The 27,077-nt window shown below is 40.2% G+C and overlaps 1 protein-coding gene across 1 annotated transcript; it reads right to left on the bottom strand.

Annotated features, from left to right (window-relative positions):
• Positions 1-975: 975 nt before the first annotated feature.
• Positions 976-26,781, bottom strand: RB195_004046 (uncharacterized protein; the record flags this gene model as incomplete). Its single annotated transcript, XM_064178112.1, has 16 exons — positions 976-1,218; positions 1,279-1,515; positions 1,968-2,067; positions 2,141-2,256; positions 2,963-3,072; positions 3,740-3,851; positions 4,053-4,137; positions 4,217-4,347; positions 4,442-4,569; positions 5,193-5,325; positions 5,396-5,534; positions 5,603-5,760; positions 5,824-5,928; positions 6,198-6,260; positions 12,051-12,125; positions 26,668-26,781. 16 exons carry the CDS (start codon positions 26,779-26,781, stop codon positions 976-978), a joined length of 2,049 nt encoding a protein of 682 aa, XP_064032997.1.
• Between the last annotated feature and the right edge of the window lie 296 nt (positions 26,782-27,077).

Raw genomic sequence — 27,077 nt, 5'->3', positions numbered from 1 at the left:
ACGTTCAATTCACTTTAGAATCCTTTGAGGTCTACGAACGTGTAACTGACCTCTACAATGACTTGTGGGGTGTAGTCGACGTGCCAAGTCAGTGTTTTTATCCTCCCGGACAGGTCTGATGCCAATTTATTGATCCGTGATGGGGATGAAGGGTTTGGTGAGCAGAAGGGCGGATTCGAACCTCCGATCGATCGTGCTGGAAGCGGAACCTCTAGCCCCTGAAGAAAACTGGATGTTTGATACCACACGAAAGCTGATAGTCATCTTCCCTAATATGTTAACGTTTCCTTTGTACTACAACTATTATCCTTGTGCTATCGCGCTGTGATGAGTTGAAGATGATTATTCCTGCATATAATTCGTACAGGCAACAATGCATACGTTATAACCCCATGTTTATCTGATTTTTCGTCATGTTTTCCCCCCATACTGTTGTTTCCTCACGTTTTTTTTTCTTTGAAAAGGAACCACTGCTCACACGTATCAATTTAAAACAATGGACACAGAAATCCAATAAGGGGTCCATCTCGTATGTGTATGTCTGCCGTCTTCCTATCTTGCCATATTCGCTTGTTCTAGCATCAAAACAGACTCATAAATTTATTCTTATATCACACTCAATGCATAAATATATACAAACAAAACAGATCACCCGTAAAGTTTTGTCCTAGATGAAAAATATAGAAAATATGGAAGGGGCAGATAGTGGCCAGAGGCACCCGGATTCTTGAGGTGAGGCGGTGTATGGGTGGTGTGGACACAATCAACTATCATCAACATGGAAGAAAAAGTTTCCTAATACGTTCCTAAGCGCTGGACAGTTGGGACGCGGAGGTTTGTTGCTGACCAATCAGAAACGAGAAAGTCAAACCAGCGTCCCAAATATCCATCTTACGAAACTCACTCAAACTTGACTGGGAACATGAAGACAGATCATCACACTAATTTGTAAGGTACATAAAGTCGGAATACTGTTCACAACAAGGCGACTGGTACAATTAATAGGAAAAATACAGAAAATGGTAATAATGAGATTGAAGAGGCTTCCAGAGGAAGTTCAATGATTTCACCGCCTGGGAACCGTTCGATTATGTTTTCGTCAAGGATTTTGGCGTGCGTGACGAAGTTTGTGGTCAGCGCTTTGCCCATTCCTCGATTTGTGATCGGCTGGATTTGAAGCGTATACGTAGTAGACGGAAGGAGATTTTCATAATGAATCTTAAATGTGCGCTTCTTTTTAGATATTTTCATTGGTAGGCCAATTATCTGGATACTCACCTCTCTCACTTGCGGCGGTAAAATCGTTATATTCATCTCGTCACGAACCAAGGATGACAACGATGTGCGATAACCGATCACGGTTTCTGTGCTTAGTCCGCCATCACGTACCCAGTGACAGGATACTGTAGCATGTACAATGCAGAAAACAGGAGTGACTAACGATAAACAGGGAAGGGGACCGTGAGCAGTTGTAGCATCGCATGATTTCGTCGAGAAGGTAGTTGAGATAATCGCCTGAAGTAGGTGAGTAGAAGTATGAACTGTTTGGGTTTTTTTTCAATTTTTTAGGATGTCAGGAAAATGCAGCTATGGTTCTGCAAGTGATGTCTGCCGGTAGAGGTAAGGAGGATGGAACCATTTATTTGAAAGATACAAATCCAATTGTATAGAGAACACTTATGAACAGGACGTTTTCGTCCGTAACTACGGACAGGACGAAGCGTTGGATCTTTGGTTCTCGAAAAGTTGTTCATCTATTTAGATTTAGTTCAAAAAAAAAGTACTACAAATGATTGCATTCAAGTAGCTCGCTTTAAATATTGTCGATTTTGGTTCGAGTGAACAGAGATTGAGTGGGGTTCACTTAATTCACCTCTTTTCATTCATCCCTACTACTGTCTACTCCCAATGATGATTCTGTATGCAACCGTCTTGAAAAAACTAGTAACCATCCATTTATAACTTACCTTATCATCTCCCTCCTCAGCGATCTCTAACGAGTAGTCGCAGTCAAAAGTGAGTCCCCGCACTACTGCGGAACATTCGTTGACACGAACTTCATGGATCCTACAAGTACAGTACTTCATGAGTCCTACAAATACCATTCAACAGTGATCTCACTTATCGATTTGTCACTTACGTTGTGTCCGAATGCTGATTTAGTTGGTACTCTCTGCATGTGCCACGCTTCGCCTTCACTATGAATGTTTTCTTTTCAGGAGAACAAACTCTTGAGTTGATCCAGTTCGCTGTTGTCTACAATTAGCAATTAGAAATATCTTTTTGTTGATGAATTCATCGCGTTTCTCGCGAATGAGTGACGGGAACTTTTCCCCTCTACATATTCTCTGATTGTATGGATCTGGCAGAGCACTTAGTGTTATATATAGTTGATTTTGAAAAATTAGCTATCCGAATATCAAAGTTGCTCAATTGAAATTAATTATTCTTGGACTCGAGCTCTCTTAATCTAGATGTTGGCAGCACTCAAATGCATTGGAAAATTTTCAAAGAAAAAAATCACTATTAGAAATAGGTCACAAGCACTCGAACACGTTTGAGTTCGAATTCAGAAAATTCTGAGAACATGAATATTCACGGAACCGAATAATCAATAGCCACAATATCCCAGCTCCAAATAATCAAGAACGAAGAAGAAGTAGCTTGACAAGCATCGTTCTTTTTTGTTCAATATGGGAGGATGACAGTACACTGAGTTAGAGTTACAATGCACTTTTTTGTCTTCAAAAAAAAAAAAAAGATGTGATGTTATGAAGCTAGTTACCACAACTAAAATCCCCATTGATTTCTAGTAAAAAAAATCTTTCTTTTTTTTCTCTCTCTCTTTCTCGAATTCGATTTTTGAAACAATGATACAATGTTGAGATAATTGGCACATATTGCTTGAAATGTCAGGTACAAAACACAAAGTTCGGTTTTAACTAAAAATACGACAACACACCTGCAATTCTCCATCAAAGAATGGTGTCTGAACATCGATGTTATTGTCGTCGTTGGTTACGTCATCTTCATCTGAGGTTGTTGGTATGATGAGGTCGAAACCCGTTTCATCTGAAGTTCGTTATTTTGACAACGGTGTAAAATCCCTATAATATATAACACCTATCTTATATAGTAAAAAGCTAACTTCTGTCTGTGCTAGTACATAAGAGCACTGTATCCGCTGTATAGTCTAATTTTCATCGATTTAAACCAAAATCTGGGCATAGATACTCAAAGCGATGACCAGAATGTAGGTGATTTTTGACGCATAAGTGTTCACCGGAATACTGATTCTATTGATCCTACTCATTATTGCCGGTGTTTTTTTTTTTCAGAAACAATATGTCTTGGGGAAGAAATCGCAATGTTTTAGCAAAAAAACGCAGTCCAACATGTCTTTCCGCTGGATAAAAAGGAGGGACAGGGACGAAATTCGAAGAGGAATATGAGTGTACAGCGCATTTTTTGAAAAACCAGATGGCTTCTGCACCGCTCCCTTGACTTCTACACGACTCTTTCACAACAATTATTGAACAAAAACAATTATTGATGCACTAACATGCCGAGGTTTATCGAAAGTCGCACATGGAGATTCTTTCACAGTTGCAAGAACAACTTATATGGAGTAAATGAATAAAACGTATCGAAATGAATCGAAAATAACCAAAATGTGACATAATCTATATGAAACGCAGGACTTTTTATGCAAACGACTTTTTATCCCGGAATAACTGACCTATGGGAGCTTCTTTCGCAATTTCTGACATTGTGGCGTTCATGGTTCGCACAAATATAATCCCTTTTTCACCATGAAGTTCACCTTCGGTAGAGTCTACTGAAGCATGTATCTGGAATTTCTGGACTACATTTATATTCTGTAGCAGGAACAAAAAAAAAAACTAAAGAAGGTGGCTCCTTCACATGACACTTCCACTCTGTACTGTATACAGAACATACATTTTAATTTTCCTTGACCAACGGGTGACCATTGGCTCCACTCAGAAAGCTCAAAAAAAAAACTAAAATCTTAAAAATGTTACTACACTCACCTCAACAATGTAGACAGAGTTGGGGAATAATCCAGAAAGTTCTGACTGGGTGCTATGACTGGGTAAGATGACTGAATGTCTGTCTCTAAAAAATAGGGAAAATCACAATAAACAGGGATGCATTCTGCGCAATAACAACATTGTAGGAAACAATTGAAACGAACCGCCCGTCGATGCCCCATGCGTCCTCTTCCTCTTCAAGACTCCGTTTGTCATGAGTAGTAAGTGTAGCGCGACGACGCATCATCTCTTCGAAAGCGTTCGCTTCAGCGGAGGATGACACAGCCCACGATAACTGGAACAGCGTTCTGGATAACCAACCCTCGTGACAAAGAGCATCTCGCTCAACAAAGCGCATCCCAAGAAACCCTGAGGAATTGACAGGTTACCTGGTAGTTCTTAATCGGCAGGTCACTTGGTGGCGGAGTCCATTGCACGATTTGATTCCACAGGCCGATAGGAGTGAGCTTAGATGCTCCAAGTGAAATATCACGTGGTGACGACGGAGCACGAGCTTCTGAAAAAAATAAAGCGTACATAAGTCCCTGCAACCAGTAAGCTTGCCGAACTTCCAGGTTTGCCATTTTCATACTTTCTCTACTAGCAGACACGTTAAGTTTCGCATATCTCTAATTAGCTGAACTGCAAAGCCCACATTTGGAGAACTTTCGGAAGAGATAAAAAAAATTAAAAAGGAACAAAAAGATTAGGAAAGCATGTGAAAACGAATAAAACCGATGTGTGATTCGTGGCATTGATATGGTTAGTGCGCTGTTTTCAAGCATTATTAATCATTCTTAACACAATACCTTATCGTTTGAATTAAATGTAGAAAACAAATGGCGTTGAAAACTCCTCCTTTTGTACACTTAGTACTCCATTTTAATTATCTACAAAAACAAGACACAATAAGATTAAGAAATCAGAACTGTGAGAAATCTTTTAAAATCTTGAAATTATTCTTTGCTTTTATATACACCTTCCATTTTGAAGAAAAAAAAATTCATTTCTTATTCCTCAACCAAATAAGTGAACTGCATTGATTGCGGCGCCTGTATGGGAGTATTTTTGTGCAAAACTTTCTTCAATTTGAAGTCCTCTTCTTGCTGCGTGAGAAATATTCGCAGCAAATAAACTCACCTTTAGACAATTTAAACGGTTGTGACGGTTGGCTGAATCCAAGACTTCCATGGACACTGACAGCACCAACACGGAATTGGTAGTATCTTCCAGGCGATAACAGATGCTTCAGGATAGCATACGGCTTGTTCCTCTGCAGACGAGTCAAAGATTAGAGCATGGATTTGAGATGCACTATTTCTTGCAGTGAATTTCCTGCTCACCACAGTGACAGTCTGCCATTCAGTCATGCTTTCGCCCTCGGAATGCAAACCCCAACGCCATTGCACCACGTAGAGATTCGAATTTGCTGTGTTCTGTTCACGAGTCAACTTCTGCATTACCCAACGGATTATTATCGACCTGAACGAGACATCATTTAAGAATGAACGACGTCATTAAAGAACTTGCGAGAATGTATTATTCCCAACCGTTTCCTTTTCCTCTCTTGCACAGAAATTGACCCCGGAATAGGCAATAGCCGTGGATCTCGACCTCTCGGAAGTGCACATTGTCTGTTACAACCGTAGGAACAACATTTGGCAGTTTCAGGACAATCTCCATCCAAATGACAAAGAGCTGAGCATTCCTGAAGCAAACAATGTAAATGGAGACTGAAGGTACATTTCGTGGAGGATCTCTGAAATCTCACATAATTGGATTGGTTTTTAACTTTTGGACAAACTCCAGGTTTCTCCGTGTAGATTCTGTGAAGGTAGTCACAGGATTTTTCGCATGCAATATTGTCCATGGTGTCCTGAACAGCAATATTCGGCAAAATTTCGCTAGAAAAACACTAGGGATACGTTTGAGGAATGAAAAAGTAGAGCAATTTGTGGCTACAACATGAATAGATCTAAAAATTACTTCTTTCGACAACAACACGACCAAAAAAAAATCGAATTGTTTAAACCGTTGTTCAAGATAGTGTGCTGAACTTATAATTAATAACAAATCCACCATTGCTGCAGACGGCACAAACTAAATTATTTAAGACAAAAAAATCTGAACTTGTTAGGGACTTACCTTGCAAGCGCTCTCCTTGCATGAATATGCATCGGTGAAAGTTTCCCGGCATGGTTCAGTGCACTAAAAAAATTCGTAAATTGTTTCTGTGCAGTTCAGAAACTAATTTGTACAAAAATACAAGATTAATCCAAGCGGTAGAACTGAGCAGCTCGGGTACAACTAATTGTACACATTTTATCTCCTTATGCCGTTCCTCACACCTGCTTACATTGAATAGAGAAGCATGACAATAAGTCAGGATCACAGAGACGAAGATACGTTGCTCAACTATCGGCTCACAATCCATCTTAGATGCTATGAATGCCCCCATCACTATGGTAAATTTCTATTTTAAATAAGGATTTTCAGTCACCAATTTTCAATTCCAGATGCGATGCTACAAATTAGGAGGGTTGCTAGGAGTGGGGTTCCACTATGAAGGAAGATTGATTCTTCCTGAGAAAACACCCTGTAGAGAAGGCGGCTACAGTAGATTGTTGGAAACACCTGAATATCCGACGAAGGCAGGCCACACGACAATCAGAAATATTTAAATGGACTGCTAGGAGCCTGTTTTTTTTTTACCTGGGATTTATTTTCCTGCGCAATAAGAGTGCGAAACAACGCGCAAAATTACTGCACTTCACATTTTTGCGGATGAGTGAGATTTAATAACCTAAAAAAACACCTACTACAATGTTCCCTAGTGCATCGAATGAAGCTATTAGTGCAGTTCAAAAGAAGTAGTATTGCGCTGCTCTCAATTCATCTGGAATAACTGTAGTCCTAATTCCCCAACTGACCATTCATCCATTTATTTCGTTTAATTTAAATAAATAGACAAATCTAATAGATTCCTACATCATTAAAGGCAGCGTATCACGAATCTGGCGTGGTATTGATTTCAACTGTGTGGTTCTTATACGGGATCGTAGATTGTGGAGAAGAGGGTGGTACCGTTTATTTCTTCCTAATCGCCGTAAAAAAAAACGCCCCGCAAGATGGAGCTTCGAGCGTTCCGGGGCGCTGTTGGCTACGAAGAGTTGTACTAGAGCGCGCCAGCCTAGTGCAAGCGCCGCATCTTCCGGGCCGTTTTTTACGGCGATTGGGAAAAAATGAATGGAATCATCCTCTTCTCCACAATCTACGACCCCGTATAGGCGTAACCCACCTGAAATTCGTGAGACCACCCTAGATTTATGATACGCTGCCTTTAATGAGTAATAGACACAAAATCACAAACACATATTTGGCTGAATTCATGTTCGATGTTGCAGACATTTCGACGGCATACTCTGAAGCACTCTTTCTCACTGAGAGTTCATTCATCTCTATTGTATAGGGGATTTTTCATTTCACATTTCTAAGGGTATAAAATGTATTACGTAAATAAGAACTGATACGGTATAGATATCCTTCAGAATGATGAATCGCGTCGGAAATGCGCATCAAATTTCCAGAAATCACAAGTACGTAGATCTACTGCATCCGAACTGCGCTCACTGCGAGATGGTTGCGTACTAGCGTGTACAAATGCTTAGGACTGATGCTGCAAACTCCACTAAGCTGGAGATTAACGCAGTTGATCTACACCGACTGTCATCCCCTGTGTCTTTCATTAATTTTAAAAGATGTTATTTACATTAACTTAGCATAAGCTATTTTGTGTTCACAGGAATCACAAGACACCTTTTTCCAAGGGTGTTGCGCTAAGATAACTAGCGCTCTGTTTACTTCACATCAAAGCCAGCGGTTATATTGCCGTTCCCACCGTTCATAAACGTCTTTCCAGTGGGTAGTGATTTTCATTAGTGCGTTTAGCTATGGTAATTGTAATTGGAAGAGAAGGCACGCATTATAGGGTCATTGACAGCCGCGTTGGCGTAAACCACTTTAGGGATACCAACGAAAACAATTCAAGTACGTTCAGAGAGGGTGCGGTGTTACCAATACTGCAAACAAGTGAAAAATCATTCCGGTGACTCATAGAGGACGGTGAGAATAGGCCGAATCAGCACTTCCGTTCATTTGGATTTGAATAGGATAGCGATTAAACTTAATTAATCTAAACCAGCCAAAGGTGTGGGATTTCCTGGAATGTTTTAAATGGGAATTTTGAACTAGTTCTGCACTATTTTATCATGGCTCACTTTAAAACATTTCACTTTCTTAAAAAGGGGTAGAAAGTAGGATATACTTGGAAGAGCAATTCAATCATTCTCCCTCTATTTTACATTTATTTTGAAGAAGTCAATAGATTTTGAAGAGGGAACAAGTAGATTAAGAAGTGGATCGTGTCCTTGTAGTAACTAATTTTAAGCATATTTCAGAGGTCCAGGAAAGAAAATGCTAAGTTGTTTATTGGTGGGCTTCATTCCATTACCTGAGTTTTGGTCGCTTATTTGCTCATTTTGGAGGAAAAGATTCTGCCATCAAACTAAAACCATGTGCTGTCCTACAAGTACGGAGTTTTATGCTGTTTACAAATAGAAAAAAAAAATTCTTATGCGATTTCCTCCCGAAGGGACCACTCCAGCCACATCTCATCTGATAGTTCATGAAATCCTGAACATAATCACTGCCGATCCCAACAGACTTAACCGGATTACCCGCCATCGTTGACTATCGTGATGGCAACGCGGAAGCGGTCAAGTGGCTTTTATGCCATCAAAAATTGATCCTCACCCCATCATCTGCTATCAGCACAGATGGAGACTCACGCGTCACACAGCAAACAGCCTGTGCTGGCAGTTAATCCGATATGGTACTCGATAAGAGTTGGGAGTGAGCGCAATTTTCGGGTTATACACACTTCTGCGTGACTTTGGCGCTTTGTACCTTGCAACACTGGATCAATTCACGAAATGACCTTCGAAAAGACGCCACAGCCTCTGATACCACTAAATATTCGGGAAGAAAAAGTTCAGCATAGATAAAGTATCCACAAGATTCGCAAAGAAAGGAAAGGGAACGGTACGATTCCCATCTACACTCAAAGAACATATTTACCTTTGGGTTACTAATCTGTCACTCTTAGTCACTTGCTTGCTGCTCGCTTTCTTCCAAAAACTCGATCCTTATATCAGACGAATGGAATACTGAGATAGAATTGAATCTGCGAGTTGATATTTGAACGTCCGAATATTTTAGGCCTAAGTAATTAAACAGGATCGCTCTAGCTAGCGGTGCTCCGGAGAGCAATGAAAGAAACAAGGTAATGACCACAAATCAGTGAGGCAAGATGTACAACATTGCCTCACGCAGTGAATGAGTTTCTGGTTTCACAAACTAATCAATTAAGCACTAAATTGTTGCCTCCTTCTGTGATTTAATTGTTGAATGTTTTGTAAGGATGCATTGTTTTTCAACAGTACATGCAAAAAATATGCTGAAAAATGTTAACATTGCAAGAAGCCGACCAAAATGCTGTTTATGTGAGAATCCTATAATTTTAGGTTACCGTACTCAAATGACAATGTACTTATAGGTGCATTGACGTGGTGTACAGTGATGCTGCACTTCCGCAAAATGTTTGAAGTGTGAAGAAGTGTGTACGGTATGGCTCACCCAGGGAAAGCAGATTATGACCCAAATTCCCTCTGAGTGGACTTTTTTATGCACAGAATATCTCATAGAAGACTGCATTCCTCACGCAGACAAAGGCGCCTCCATTTTAAAAAAAACTGCAGTTGCGAGACTCATAATGCCATGTGCTCAGTCATTCTGACATCTTTCCTGGACCATATGGCGTCACAGGCCATTACATCTCTTATTAGCGTCTTTGGTTGAAAAAGCCGACATTGCATGACGACTGCGTTTTATGTGAATAATCTCGTACGTTAGCGTTAATACGTTAAGCGTGCAGCTAGACAATATTCACCAACAACTGCAAAAGTAAGGGAGATGCTCTCGTTGAAAAGTGTTCAGTTTTAAGTTCACCATTTCCGCTGCCCATACTGTACGAGAGAAATGTTGAACTCCCTGCTAGACCCCTTACGATTTGTCCCTACAGCTAGCAAAACACAAAGAAATATGGCCAGAGCTGTTTTTGCCCAGCCTTTGTGCTACGTGAACTCGACGTTTCACATCTGGTTGCTGCGCTCGAAACTTCTTAAGTGCCGATGTCCGAACTGCTAGTAAAACCGTTTACTACCACATGTAAACAGTTTCCTAGTAGTTGCACGGCAAGTGATTCAGCGGTCAGACGGAGGTTATGCAGATGTTTGCGAAGCCATGCACCAATGATCCTCGTTTTAGGAAAGGAAAAAATTTCATTATATTTAGCTATTCTCCAATTTTTTTTCGCTGTTACCTACTCAAAATTCAGCGAATTCCATTAACATTTAGATATCACGGTCACTGAAGATTGACTGCTCAATTCCGGTTCTATTAGGCTGTGCGACTGCATATACGCATTGAGCCGCAGCCGACGGTTCGCTGAGCCATGATCTCACTTTTTGTGCGTAATTTACAGAAGAAAGGAGGCCTTCCAGTGATTAGTTGAAATCGGCTGGCCAGGTTCTCAGCCTTGGAACAGTTTTCGTGAGCCTATTATTTATGAGGCGCGGAGTTCGACTCAATCTTTCAGCAAACGCTCTTCGTTGAGTGATCCAACATTGCCGAAAGATCTCTATCGAAGATTTGGAAAAGCTTTCGACGTTTATCGTTACTCAAAAGTACACAAACACTTCATCCGTACGTAGTAAATGAAACAACGGTGGCTTGATAGCATGATAACCACTGCAAAAAAAAAACATAGACAAACAATTCTAACCACTTCTCCTGTGATATCCCGATTGTTTTGGATGAATCCTTTAGACAACCACAATTACAAGGCCTAAATTCCCCTCATTTCGCTGAAAATCTTTGTCGAATATCAACACCGATGCGGCATAATGCCTTTTTTCCGTGTTTGTCTACCTCTATAACCGGCTTGGTTTTGATGGATTCACTCATTGTTCTCGGCAATCTGCCGTCAGCCAAAGACTACGTTGCTTCTATGCCTTAAAACGCTATCGGTTGATAGATGCGCGAACCATATGCTCTGTTCGAAGTGCGTGCGCAATGCTTTCCCATCGTTCATCAAAATTACGATCAAAAACACACAGACGTTTCGATAGCTAAATGAATGCTGACTAGCGTGGGACCCTAGAACTTCTACTTTTAACTTCTACCTCTCGAATGAAGGGTTGACGCTTTACAAGAAATTTCGAACAGTTGTAGGAGAACTTTGGATGCGAGATTTGAGCCGAATCCATCAAATATGGTCAACCTCTTTGATTGTTCACAACCCACTTTAGACGTACAAAAAAGGCCAGTCACTTGAATCAGAAACAGTGGCACTAATAAGGATAATTTCCCCCTCGGTCGCTAGTGCCCGTTCTATTCGTTGTACGAAATCCTACGATTCAGCGCTAAGTCCTCATTCTTAACCTAAGAATACGCAGCGAAGCGTACACAGAAGCGACTCTAATGGGAACGGCATAATTGGTTGGTAGAATGTGCAGGTAGGGACGATGAAGTGGAGAGAACAGAGAGTTTGTCGCAATTAACTGGTTTCGCCTCTTGAAGACGCACATGGTGGTGAAAAAATTCAGACCTGAACGACCTCCCTTGAGCAATGAGATTTTCTTCGCACAACACTCTCGCGAACAGCCACCACTGCCTTCAGTGTACACAGCACATATTACCTCTACATTCTTTGTATGGATATGCACTCGGTTGTGGTTCACACTCATAGAGATGTCTCAGCAAACAGGTTAATCTGAGATCGCGCGCATTTGTGCGCTTCCATGGGAGTTTGCCATCTTGTAAGGGTGGAATGTCGAAGGAGACGTCAGAACAACGAAGAAAGATGAGAAATGAACTCACTGCTGAGCAGTTGGCGTCATCTTTGCAAATCTGGATGATATGATGCTTCAAGTTCCGTCGTTGCTCCTGATCGCTCTGAAATTCTTGATTTTTGTGATCGATGTCGGAATCAAAAATACCTTTTCGCTGTTTCTTATACAAAAATTAGTGATAACAACAGAAGATCATGGCTGGAAGAAGTTGGAAACTGGAGTCAATTTATTGAAGTGAGAGGTGTGTTGAACGTCAAAGTTCTTCGAAAACCGGCTACATAGTGATTTTCGGTGCTTGTCTTCCTTCCATATTCGTATTAGAGTGTGGTTTCCCGGAAACTGTTTGAGTGCCAAATCAATTCAGGATCAAAATATTCAGCACTTTGTTGGCTGAGATTTTGATTCTCATCTCCCCCAAGTGCAAGAATTTGTTTGCGTTTTTGCTTATTCAATATTTTTCCTTAAAAGATCACATTTAAGCGTAGCCAACGATCCCTCAACTCCGTAGGGTGGCGGAAAACCGTGCCGATCTGACCCCACAATACGTCGTCACACAGCATCATGTAACCTAGTAATCCTCCATAAAGCACTTCCGTTGCGCAATCGATCGCCACGCAATCGTCTACAATGTTGTACAATGTCTAATAGGCTCCTAATACGTATGCGAATGATTACGGTAATTTCTATTCTATAATTGGGCAGAAGCGTGTGAAAATATGCACACTTTGCTGTGAAGGACGTGAGTAAACAAGTTGCATAACAGTCTAGGAGGCGCGAAGAGCATTTCAACCGAGTACCTGCGTAAGATCCCCGTAAGACCCCTTGGTAAGAGAGCCAAATCAGGAATTATACAACAAGACATATTTGTTCAAGTAGCAGCAACATCGCGTAAAACACAGTTAGAGATCACACGATCACACCAAGAATTGTAATTTCTCAGCGCTTGTTAAGTCAAGTTTCAGCTATCTCTCACTTGTTTGTTGTTTAAATTTCTTAAATAACGTCTTGTGTCTATTTTCTTCAATCCGACTTCGTTCGTTTCTCGAACTTTCACTCCCAATCCAATTTATTCTCTCTATTTGTCCCATGTAAACCCATATATCTATTTAATTATTTGTTTATTCATTCGTTCACACTGATTCCTGCGACAGTATAAAATGACATCTCCTCGCAGGTGTAAGATTGCCCCTTTTTATGGAATCCATCCTTCCAGTCCGGATACTTTGCGTAAGTCAATTTCTACCGGAGGGTGTTTTCCACACATCCTGCACTAAGAAGTGGATATTTTGCCCATCCCTTTGTGGGGTCTGGTAAGGTATTGTCGCTGCCGAGTTGCACTCTGTTGACGACAGATCCATCGTAGTCATTCAGGCGTGAAACACACACACCTTGAGCGACCTCAGAATCAGCGTAGGAGGATCCCAACAATACAGTAAATCTGGCCCCGTACATTATGACAGTAGACTAGAGTAGGAAAAGATGTGATCAAGAAGTGTTTAAAGTGCACAAGTTTCTAATATGAAAAAAGCAAGTGAGCAGCTTTGAACAATTACTGGACGCAAGAAACATCGTCTGATTTATAACCGTAGTAAGCAAATCTTAGTGGTTCCACTAATAACCAGAATATTTTGTGAGTGAGGATTTTGCAAGGGCAAGTATATATAACAAAGCTACCGGGATAACTAACTGTGTAACTTCTAGAACGCAAGGGTAGCATTTCAATTCTATATCACAATGACATTCGCCGCAGGATCCTCAAAAAGCTATTCTGAATGCAAGCAAAAATTGAAGCTAATGATACGACTTCTGTTTTTTCGCGAATCATCCACAATTTTCCTACGTATGTAGATATCGAATTCCTCCAATTTGTCGTTTTTGTTATGCTTTAATTATGTTGCATAAAGGACTAGTACGTTTTAAAGTTTACTTCAAGGCATCGAATGGAACGTAACAAAATTTTTGAAGGCACCAAGAATGTATTTTTTTGAGTACAGTGTTCCTCCTTCATCTGAACAATTCTCAGAAAAACTTTAACATATAGAAACGTCTCCCACTTGTCTAAGAGGACCACCGGCCGCTCAAGTAGCTCGCGTATCGCAAGATAGTCGTATAGTTGCCACCTCATCGCAAAACAATGCCACTGAATTGCCGCGCGTGCGTTCATTGTTCAGAATCGAAAGGATATTCCGACATTGGTTATCGTGAAACTGTAATTACGAGGTGAATAGTACTGGCGAGAACCCCTCTCTAGTGTTATCTTGAACCCCATTGAAGTTCCATGATGCGGCGAGTTATAATTATCCTTTTTGGTTAGCCGATAACGGACAGATGGTAATTTTAGGTATGGAATTGGCCAAAAACGCTGCCGACCTCCTCTACAGCTGCTAATTCTCGACCAATCATTCACTACTTTTAAAATTTAAAATCCTAAACATCCATCATTACTCATATTTGGCAAATCAAGGCTCGAAGCATCATTCTGGAAACGATAAAAAAGCGGAACCGCTCATCAATCAGGTCGGCTGTGATTGGCGCCACACCAGGCTGACAACGACGTCGGTCAGCTTTGTCATCGCTGTTCGTGGCCGCATCCATAATCAACCATGGTTCATTACCGTTTTGCGCTTGCAGTGATATATGAATTCATTATGCATGCTGCAGCGGGCAGCAACGACACCGAGGTACGCTCATTCGATACGTGGAGTGCATTCCGACGCAGAGAGTAGTTGGAAGGAGTAGAAGCTAATGAGGGAAACTTGAATAAAAAGCAGTTTTTAGTCCGGAAGGGAGCAAATTACAGGAAGGCAGTAAGTGCCAGACTTGTTTTTCATTGTAATAGTAATAGTTGCTGGGAGTCATCCTTCAGCATTTCATGGGTGGTGTCTGATGTTGATCCAGTTGCTGCAAGAAGGTAGAACTTCCAAAAATTTCTCACAGAATTCCTTTCAAAATGGAAAAGACGCTCATTTTAACTGATTGGGAACACCGAAGATCCATTCAAAAGCTTTGATCACTCACTTTTTTGTCTTCCTGCGATAATCTTTCAAAAACTTATTGAATTCATTGATCATTCTTGATTTCAGTAAAAGTGCAGTAGAAGTAGGCGGTCGGTGTGCATGCACTAAACTCCTATAAGCTCTAGATTTTAGAATGTACTTGACTACTCCAAGAGAGCCGAATTCTAAATAAATGAAACCATTCAAAGGTCATCCATTGTGGCTTTCTTGCGACTTAAAAAGGAAAAATTATTTCAGATGATGAACATTCTGGCGCTGTTTGAGAAGAAAAATCCACTAGAAGCAACCATTACCCTCTTTGAGCAAAATAGTCAGTTAATGTATGTATGGATCTTTGAGAGGAGTGCAGTATAACAGTAAAATAAATTTTTGAGGCCAACGTAATCTATGTAGCTGCTGCTGGCTTTTCCAAATATGTATACATTTATAGATAGATTTATTTCATTTAATTGTTCACGGAGTGTTAGACCGGAGGGTTGGTAGTTCGGTACATTTAAAAAGTCCCTTACTCCTCGTTATCCCTCCAACACTCCGTCCCTATGCTTCTGTTCTGCATGCGGATGTTCTGCAAATGTTGTGACCCCTTTTCAAAGAGTGACAATTGGCATATTTTCCGATAATCGACGCTAATTCGATGACGCCGACACACGCAACGCAAGAGACGACCAAGAGAAACACCTGGCACGTCGATTGCTTCCGAATTGGGCTCGGATTTCAATTTTTAAGTCGTTTAGGTCTCTTATTTCGCCACTTGGTTATTTGTTTATTAATTTCACCAGTGGAGTGTGTTAGCAGGTACTGACTACACTACAATTCCACATGCGAAAGGTGGGACCTTCACTGATGATGAGCCTAAATTATTTTCGCTTCAGAGGTCATTAAATGTGAATTCCTTATTAATTGCGCTTCTCGCTCCGATTTGAGTGAGTGATTCTCAAGGATTGCTGAGCAGAACAACGGACTGTGTCCATTAAACTCTTCAGAATTATAGCTTGCGATGAATTATAGACATTTGCATCAATAAGCACAATATCTAGCAGGTCTTATTAGAGGACCACAATAATAACGGCCTCTCTTCGCCACGCGAGAGCACACATTCATGGACAAATGCTGCTTCTCTCGTGCAATTCCACACACGCATCCGCATTCATACATTGGGATACATCCATCCCAATGTGCAAGATCTTAACAATAGTCCGCAATTTTAAAAGACGGTCCTGCCACGAATTAATACGTCTTGAAATTGAATCAGAAGATGACCATCGGATGATCAGTGCAAAATCTATATCTACGTCCTGTCCCTGCAGTGTTCCCAGAGCGTGAATTACTTATTTCTGCACTTCATTTGTTGAGAGAAGGGATTTGCGTAGTTCGTTCGAACATAATGAGCAAATACTTCTTAGAGACTCTCAATAAACTGATTAAATTTTTTTTTAATGGAGACAAGCTACCAGAGCGGTATTAAATAAAGAAATTGCATTTGATACATGGAAATGCATAAATTTATTAGTTTTCTAAAGGATTTATTTCCGTGTTTGCAACGCGTCCAATCCTTAGGAAGGTTCTAAAAAATTAAATAAAAGAGAAAACTTCAAGAAATTAGGATGCATATTATTTATATTTGTGGCCTATGTTTTTGAAATCACCTACAAACTACATCACTAAGATGACTGAATCTTACTGTCCTGCGGTTGTTTTACTCCGATAGAGATTTAAAAAAATGTGTATGTATAGGTCACTCACCTAGATTCATAGGTCGCAGAAAGTAGGAAGATGAAATTAATATGTGCTAACATATATTTACATTTATTTATTTATCATCATTACTATTTATATCATGGAGAAATTCTCTTTTTTGACATCCTTTTCCCAGTGGAAAACCCTGCCACCCAAACTTTACGCAATAACAATGACCCTATCACAGTGGAAGAAAACCCTCTAGGTTCTACCGGAATACAACATTGTGAATTGCGTACTGTATTAATTGTAGATGAACGGGACTATTCTCAAGAAGTGGTTTCCTCCATATACTATTCGGCCACACTCGTGGACACTTGACCATTCATTGTCACGACCATACATAGTTACAGTATCTCAGGTGTGCAAATAGTGGGCGAACTATCATGAATGAGTGTTGGAAGGCACCTGCATCTGCCCTTTGACACTCATCTCAGGCGGCATGCAGAAACACCAAACTACGTATGCTAAGGGGATTAGATTAGCATTAAAATTGCGTCAGATACACTTAAAAGAATTCTTTTTATGCATGCGACATCGAAGTGTTGATCGGCCTGAGAATTTCGCTAATTCGTTCTCGTTCAAAACGATTCGAACTGTAGTGAGAAGATAATCGAGAGTTATACGTATATGAAAGTTCCGTAATTTATTTCATTGGGTTAAAGGCGAATCCAGAACATGAAAAACAGGGCTCAAATCAATTTTCAATAGGTAGAAACAATTAAAAGTTTGGAACGCTATTGTACTGCATACATGGCAGCTGCTGGATTCACTTTTCTCTTCATTACTTCTAAATTGCAATTGTGCTTTTCTATTTCTAAACTTTTATTTCTCACTTCTCATGGAAGCAATACATGATAGATGCTTATTAGCTGTCCTATACTCACACTAATTCCTTAACAAATATGAATATGCTTTTTGAAAACCGTTTTGAGTAAGCTTCGTTTATATTCTTCAAATCGCCATTAGTCCTTTTCGAAAGGGGTGAACTCTTTCTAAAGTTTTCTTCAATCATCTCCTCCAATGTTCTATAAGTCTATTCTTTCAATTTTTTCACACATCTTTTATTTTACTTGTTGAATGGTCCAGAGTTTCTTATGGTGTGCACGATTTTTTAGACATCTCCAAAAGAAACGCTTGGACCCATAAAATCATTTGAGTACGGATGCCAGATGAATTTGGACTTTCGCAAAATCCCGCTCAAAAATTTGTTGTACGAGCTCAGCTGCCGAGCGAAATGGTTGAGAACAGATTCATTTTGCCGCCATCATAATTCTGCTGTGTTCTCAACTGCAGGGGATTTTCCCATGTGACGAATGACGAATTTAAGCTCTTTGGATCCGCATAATTGATGCAAAGATGTGCTTTTCACAGCTCATTGGCACCTATTGAGTAATACATCCATCCACTAGCAAAAGTGCTATACCGAGCCTCCATCCCCCACTCCTCACAATTCCGTCGGCTTGTGCCGATGTCGGTTGCATGGAAGACGAACCCTAGTGCCATACGCGTGTGTGCACCTCATTGTGGAGGTCAGTCTATTGAGGTCTACCAGCACAATAGGGCGCTATGGCAATATTCATGCAATAGACCCAAGGGGACAAACACACAACGAACCCTAACAACAAACATGGTAGCGCACTTTGAAAGGCACAGTTGCCTAGAGATAATTTTGAAGGACAACGTAGAACTACAGAGAGAAAAAGCAGCCTGCAGCATCATTTCGATGAATTGATACAAAACGGTGGCGCCAGTCTGCTGCGGGGTAACATGTGGCGTAGTTTAGAGCGCGTACGGTGCTGTTCAATTCAGGCGGGTCAAAAACGTCGGACAAAAAGCGTGGATTCCAATTAATTCTGATATATTTCCTTCTTTGAACAATTCAACAACACTTCAATTTAATGTTTCGTACATAAAACCTACTTAATGCTGCTTCCTAATAGTAACTGAACTGAATGACGTCAAACTCAATCGCACTCGCATCACTTTTTTTCTACTTATTCATAAATTATGTTGATTAGAACATTTACACAGAGATGTAGCGTTGGTTGACAATGAGCTATGTTCTGGAGAATGCATAAATCTTCTTACGCCTATGAAGCTGCTGATATATGGGACTTTGACGTGCTCTGGAAAAAGGCCACGTGGCTCGAAATAAAAATCAAATCAAAATCAATGGGCGAAATGTAGAACTCTACAGGATTTTTCAGGCAACATTTTTTTGTTTGCGAGGTGAAATTCCGAGTACTTCTGGAAAAGATACAGTACTTCCAGAATGAAAATGCTTTAAAAAAAACTTCTAGGTGGCTATGAAGCTTACAGACTTTAGCGTTGGATCGCGAAACCACATAATGCAATTGCGAACTTTATGGGGGCAATCATAACCACACTGTCTAGATTTTTAAGGTTTCTGCAAAAAAAATTGCAGGTCATTTCTTAAAAGATTAGCGATTCTGTAACTGTTTCGGAAAGTCGTAGGTTTGGAACCCTATAACCTAGAGTGATTTCATCGTGCTGCGAATTACGCAGTTTTCAGGGGACTCTCCTAGAATCAGGTTTCTCAGAACAACTCCATAATCAGGATTTTTTGCTCTACGTGGTCTCAAAAAAATTCACTATCATATGGAATATGTATCGCCTATTTCATCGACTACTTGATACCGTAGATTAAAGTACATTTGTTTTTTTTTTTGCTGTGAGAGAATACTGTAGCAGAACACTGTATCAACAAGCCCTTCGACGCCGAAATTTGCTCTCTGGTTTTTGTGCGGCTCGAATTGAAAACGCCTCAGATTAGGTAGAATTGAACGAGCGGAAAAGTCATTCAACTAATCTTGAATGCATTAATAAGAGAGCGATCGATTACTAACTAAGGTACAGGCCTTTTCACTTAGAAATAAGTGGTGAAGCCCTTGTTACAGTAACCAGAGAAAAGCCCTTGAAAATTTACATTCGGCCGAGGTGCGCTTGTCGACCGCAAGTCAATTAACCCTAAATAAGACGTCGAAAGAACGAACGACGTCAAGTTATCTGTGGGAACGATCGAATTCGCTCAGAAGATTTACAGTGGTGATTCTCGCAATCACGATTCTTATCTGAGCAAAACGTACGTTGTGATAGGCATGACTGATTAACGATGAGACTAAGTTGCGGACATCCACTGAAAACTGGCTTCCCAAACTCGTCGTTTCAACACATGGCAGATACGGTAGCCGTGCACCGCGACGCTTAATTTACGACTTTGGTGGACGAATTTCACGAGAATCATATTATCCGATTTATCGTGAATTTGATTTCACAACGTACCGTTTTGTTACTCAGTAAAATTAGAACCTGAGCGCTCCTCCAAAGTGCTGCTATTTAGGTGCACATCTTTCTTCACAGTGGAAGCTTTTTCCAGCTGAATTTTGCTGGAATTCGTCGCTGTCATTCGCTGCAAAAACTCATAATGTCCCCGGACATGTCGTGTTTTATTGCCTATGAAGCGCGAAATTGCGAAGTGAAGTGGGATAGAAGACAGCTGCGGAGCACCGCGTTGATGCTATGAAACCATCAGACGGACCGGCTGCCGAGTCAAATATTGCGCGCCGATTGCTGGATGAATTGTTCCGGACAGTAGCATTATTAATCCATTGAGCAGCAAACAGTGCGTGCATACAATCATTTCCGGCACGAAAATGATAAACATACGATTCAGATGCAAAAAAAATAGAAGTCCTCACGCTCAATATCAATGTGGCTCTTTACTTCTTATTTGTTCGACTTTTCTTTGACTTTATTCCTCACTTTCTAGGATGGAACCCAAGGCATGAACAGTGCTAAAAGTATGGAATATACTAATAAAAAATTTTCAATGAATTAATAACTAGCGCCTAATGAGAATTTCATACGTATATAAAGTGAAGGAGTCGAGTTTTTTTTTTTTTCCATGGTGATCTCCCGAGCTATGGTGATCGTGAACTTTTATAGATTCATCTGTATATCTTCCACTAAACGCAAGGTGAAGTAAGAAATTCGAGAGGAATTCGGTGAGTCCTCCTAAGTAGTGTCGCGAAATTCAAAGGCCAATAATTTTGATTGGAGTGAAACTTAAAAGAATTCTTTTCTAAGAAAGTTGAACTCCATGAACAGGTTCTGGCATCCGGTTGTATCGGTAACACCAATCAGTAATAATGTTTTTGTTCGTGAAAAAGCTGCAGCTCTGCCAAATCGCCGAAAAATCCGTATGGAACTGGATTTTCGAGAATTTCTATTTGTTATTCACGTTTAAAAGTTGGATCAGAATGAATACATGTTTTTTTTTGTAATTTTGATTCCAATACATCACTCACTGATTCATGAATTAGTGGAACATTTTGCAGTTCCCTTGAAATAAACAAGTGAATAAATGACTATATAAAAAGGATCCAGTTTGATCGCTGATGCCCACTTTTACTAACGAAAAAATAAAAAGAAGGCAATCTTTTTTCAAGATAACCCACCCCTAGACTTCTGTTGGTTTTCGTTCGCGAGTTGTAAGAACTTAGGTGCTTATGGTGCGCCAATGTTTTTGCACTAGAGATATATGGTGGGCAATTGTCTGAGGTCACCTGTTCAGGTATATGTAACAAGTGGTCCGCTCAACTGACGAACGCTACACTAACATTAATACAACAACTGTATCTGGTAGAACAGCAGCCTAATGCACACAAAACGCTATAACTTGCGTTTTCATTGTAGATAACAGCTGTTTCAGGTGAATCTGACGAGCTTTGTGCTTTATTATTAGCGATATTTTGTTCGAAGGACATGTTCTCTTGGATGGATTAAAAAAGACTCATAGTTTTGGCTTAAGATTATGAGAAACTTGTAACAAACACTGTTCATCTGTGTGAGTGAAATATATGAGTCGATGAAGTTTCAAAGATGCTTAGTCGCAGTTTTCAAATGCTGGGGAGTAGCTTCCATAATCTGACGAGAACTTTTACTAAACGAAATATAGGAAAGATTACGTAATTTAATCACTATCATTATCATTTGTAGTTTTTCGGGAAGTTCGTCCGGACGACTAACAACTTCCCAATTTGTCCCACCACAGCTAATTTTACATTTTGTTTATTTGAACTGTAACTAAATTATTAATTGGATTTAAAGTACGAGACGAAATCAGTTTGCTGCATCAGTACTAGAAAAGGAGGCATGAACTTTTTTTCTCGCTTCCAGATTCTTGTCTACATGCTTAAGATCCCAAAATGTTGGTATTCTGCTGCTATTAGCAATTTCACAGCATTAACAGCACAACAACATTATAAAATCAGCAGTTAAAATTTGTTTGAAGCCCCCTATCAACCTACAGAATTTACAGAGAACATATAGCTAGCGCATGGTAATTCTTGAATTCTTAAAATTGCAAATGGTAGTTCTCTAGAGCTGATGCTAACTTGTTCTCAAGTTTAAAAAAAAAACTCATCAGAAAGGTCTTAGGAAAACACCTCTGATATTACTTTTGACACCTTTGATATTTGTAGTAAAGATTAACAAAAGCGTTCATACCAATCGTCATCGTCCATCAAACTGTGAGCAATTATATTGCACGTTACCTTACTCATTACAGCAGCAGAACATCGAGGTCGCCTCCTCTCGCTAATAGCAGCAACATAGAACTGCTTGTATATTTCTGATGTTTTAAAATTGTACAGGTCAACAATGGAAAGGCGAAATCGGAATTTCTGGTCCATTGCAGCAGAAAAAAAGTCACGTCGACGGCGTTACCACTATAATTATGCGTCTATGTGGAGCTGGGGCCTTTTAGAGGATTAAAAAGCTTCCGGTGGCCGCTTATGTAGCGATTTTCGTTGTGGGAACGGCACCACTGCCTACTGCTAACGAACTCCCATTCTTTTTACAGTCAAAATTTGGAAGGGATTACAAGAGTTACATTAATTGAAAGTAAAGAAAGATATTATTCTTGTATCTTTCTTTTAAAGTGAGAAGTGCACATAAAAACAAAGGATATTTTCAAGATGTTCGTAGTATTTGAAAGAGAATTTCACGTTCTATAAGAAAAATCCCATTTCAATCAAATCATTCCGTCCACACTTGTTTCCGTGGATTATTAGAGTGAAATGTTATATAAACAAAGTGGTGTACTTTCAACGCCAATTTTTTTTCTTTTAATTCAGGCGATTAGGCCGCTGAAAATGAAATTACCTCCACATTTGGAGAAGAAGCAAACCTTGGAAACAGCGTTGCCCTCTCGAGAATTGGGATTTTAATCTCGAAAACGGATCACGACCGATCTAAGTACCGCAGGTTGATGAAAAATTCATTTTCCCTTGGTTTTTCGAAAAGAAAGAGAATACTGGGATTTAGTCAACGTTATATTCTCCACTGCTGTCCTCCCCATTGTTTTCAACAACTTCTTCTGCTCATGCTTTTCCAACTCCTTTTTCTTTTTCCTTAGATTTCCGGGGCCTCATTCGATGTCTTTAATGCACAGCACATATTCTACACACAGACTAAACGACCTTATCACCTCAATTAATTGCAAAAAATATGAAGATTTCGCAAACGTCCCGTTATGTCTACTTAACACTCCATTTTGAAGCAAAAAAAAAAACTGAAAGACGAGGATTAATGGACTTTGAAAAACCAGGATGGGGATATCTTGCAGAGTACCAAACTGTCTATCGAACGACATGTAACATTTTACATTTTTTGTTTGTCTGCGCATTTTTCGCTTAAAAAAACGTGCGTAAGTTATTATTCAATTCGATAATTAGATTATCCATAATTTGTAAATAGGGTGGATTCACTTCTTTTAAGCTACGTCCATCACAACTTTCTATAATGACTCTATCTGAAGAGTTTTGAATGATGAAGCTATATGCATAAAAAACTCATACCTTCCTCTTTCATCTTCCATGTTCGAACCTTTTTCTACTATATAAAGTTCAACATAGCAATTTGACATCCACACGAAGCGCTCAGTAAGCCTTACGCATTCCTTATGCACTGGTTGGAGGCTTGGAAGAATTCGAATGGTAAATAATTTCTGAGGAAGAATTCTTAGAAGGTGTTTGTACAAAAACTTAGAGCGCATTTGTGGGGTCTCCAGGACAGAGCCATTCTTCTTCACTGGTTTGTTTCTGGTTGATTCAAAATACACTATCATGATTAGTAGAACGTATTGATGTCAAATTCATCTGATATCAAACATTCGCTCATAATGGATTGTACCATAAGCAGAATCCCACTGCGGTAATACCGGAAGTCATCTCAAAAACGTCGCCGAGTGACCGCAGGATATAAAGACTTTACAGCGCATGGCCGAAGTCAATCATCCCCAGGTACATCCATCTTCGTGGCGGGAGAATCAAAGGTGAGGCACCGCACCTCCGCACCTCGCCAGCGTGACCCTATACAAACTTGGCAGTCGTAAAACGATCACCGCTTGTCAGTCGCCGGTGGTGTCGTCGCGGTGAAGGTTCGTAGCCGTTGGTGTGGTAGTAATCCTGAGTTTCTCTTCGCGATACTAGCACATTCTTGTCTTCCAGTGAAAAATAATCATGACAGATATGACTAATCTTTCCCCAGTATACAGTCCTTAGCGTTCCCTGTAATTACGCTGCTGTTGCTAATGGAGAGATAATCTTCCTAAACAACATGCTGGAGAGACTCCGCTTTCCAACCCAGTGATGCTACAAAGGCGTTTTGTTTATGCCAAAGTTATGTGAAAGGTGTTCGTGGTCAGAATGCAAAAAAAAATGCGTATTGAATGAAGACTAATAACTGCAGAAAGTTTGTTGAGAATTATATTTTCAAGGCCACACATGATTTTTGGAGTTCTACAAAGACTAACGCTGAAATCGTTCTTACGTGGCTGTAAGATTTCAGAAGAAGTCTGACAAAAACTGGAGATGAGACCTAGGTCTCTTAGCCGCTCATATCGCTGCTGTGGAAATAGATTCAGCACCACATTTACATCTATTGCGATAGAGAACGTTTACCAAAGTAATTTCCTTACGAACAACTAAACGCCGAAATCAGCCGTTTCGAACTAATTTTGAAAACTGATAGGAGTGGTCCGAGATCCAGCCATAGTAGCTAATGAATGCAACTCTGAAATGATTACGCTAACGGAAAATATGTAGTTATGCAGTGAAAGTAATTCATAGAATGTCATAGTACACTTGTTAGTCATCTATGTGACGAACATCCGGAATAAATGCCACACTTAATTAAAAAGCACGGTGGTCACTTACGGAAACTGGTGCATTGTTGCCTTAAAATTCCACACATGAGTGCCGCAAAGTCCCCCAACCAATTCTCTTTCTCCAAAACCGCAGCAAGAGGTTATAAGGCTCACAGCGAATTCTCTTGAGGAGGTCAATTATTGGATTTAGACTGTTGCGTTTCATGAAGTCACGTTTAAATTAGTACATATGACACACGTAGACAATATAGACTCAAAATAGTTCCTTCCTGTCAAAAACCCAACAGAAAACTTAGATTAATGTAAATCCAACGTAATGCTTGCAGATAGCAACTTATCATGTGTCTGCAATTGCGTACAAATCACCACTTAAGTACGCGAGAAGTACTTAGGTGAACTCTCGGAAGTTCATGCTAACTCAACCAACAAGTGCCTCCCAATTGATGTATGCTAATGCCCGTGGCTGACTCTGCTGCCGCTGCTGCTGGCTTCGGCGCTCAGCGGGAGACATCGCGAGCACAATGGTCCACCTTAGAACACCCTACTTCACTTAACTAAGGGTTTAATCAAGCATTTCCGGGTTATTTGCGCACACACAATGTCGTGTACGTAAAATTGCGTAACAACAGACGTTGATGAGCATGTGAACTTCTCCAGCCCACTGCAACGAATGCGCAAATACCATACCACCCGTTTATCACCCATTAACGAGTGATTACGGTAACAGGGTCGCCGTAGTAATAAAAGCCAAGAGAGGACAAGATCTTCAAGTATGCCATTGGGCGCAACGATAACTTGCAGCTCTTGTATTGATTGAGCTGGATGAGCTCATAGATCAATGTGTTATGTAAGTGCGGTTACACGGATGACCTCGCTGTTCCATTACGATCCTAGTTATAGCCGTACATGTCGCTTGCGGCGTCTTTGCTGTCGCGTGTTGCGTCAACGCAAAAGACGCCGCTGCAGGTTTTGACGGTCGTTTAATATAAACAGAGTCAAATGGAGAGATAACTCGAGCAATGATGCATTTCTCACAACATATTGGAAGTCTGTAGATACACTGCAATGTTATTTCCATGTCTTGCAGAACGGTAAAATGAAGAAGAAAAAGTGCAAAGCTCGATTATCCGAATGTTTGAAGAACAATGTCGTAAATCTCAGACAAAATTACCACAAAGCCGTCAGCACTGCGAATTATCCTATATTTCATTTTCATTCTAAATTTTAAAACTAAAGAAACATTGTTTGGCAACTTATTTACATATACAAACACTAACGAACTATCTTGTGTCGAAAACCTTCGAAAGAGGAGCGAAGACCCGCTTTCCACGCATAGTCGCCCCTTTGAAATCTTGGTAATGCAACAGTAACGGAAATATTTTTCACATCCAACACTTCAGATATTTTAATCCCCAAAAGTTCGAATATACGAACATTTGGAGATCTGAATAATCTCTCACTCGAGAAAAAATCGCAATGGATGCGGGAATGGAGTTGTCCTAAGAGATTTGCTGTAGAGACAAGCGACTACGATAAGAATTTCCCACAAATGCAGCATACGGATTCTACCGTAATTATGTGGATCATGTGAGAGATAAGCAGAAACAAGTAAATGCGAGGTGAATGACATGTGAAAGCGTGAAAGGAAAATCTCCAAAGCACCAAAGAGAGCGGCGAATATCAAGAGGACCACGCACCTTGTAATTGACTTCAAGATCCTGAAGACATTTCGATTGACATCGAGCCGAAATCAACTCATCAGCTGAGGCGACTGAGACGAACAGCAGTAGAAAAAGATTTGCCCAAATCATGATAGTTCCAAATATTGGGTACTAGTCGGAAGTAAATCAGATTTGCCACTGATTGGACATATACCTGCAAATCAGCGAATTCTGTGAATTTTTTAGGAGGTAGTTTAAGTTGCATGGAAGGAGTTAAATTTAGAATCTCGAATCCACGTGACATACATAACCATAGATATAGCTGGTTTACGGAAAACACAAAGGCACACGAATTTGAAATAACAGGGCTAAATGCTACAAAAACAGAATAGAAAACGATCCCATAGGAGAACTTTGCTATAGGAAAACAAAAGGACAGCAATTTC

Source organism: Necator americanus, chromosome I (assembly GCF_031761385.1).
Source record: "Necator americanus strain Aroian chromosome I, whole genome shotgun sequence".
NCBI classification, from domain to species: Eukaryota; Metazoa; Nematoda; class Chromadorea; order Rhabditida; family Ancylostomatidae; genus Necator; species Necator americanus.
Note: the sequence above shows the minus strand (reverse complement) of the source record. Positions and strands in the feature narration are given on the sequence as shown.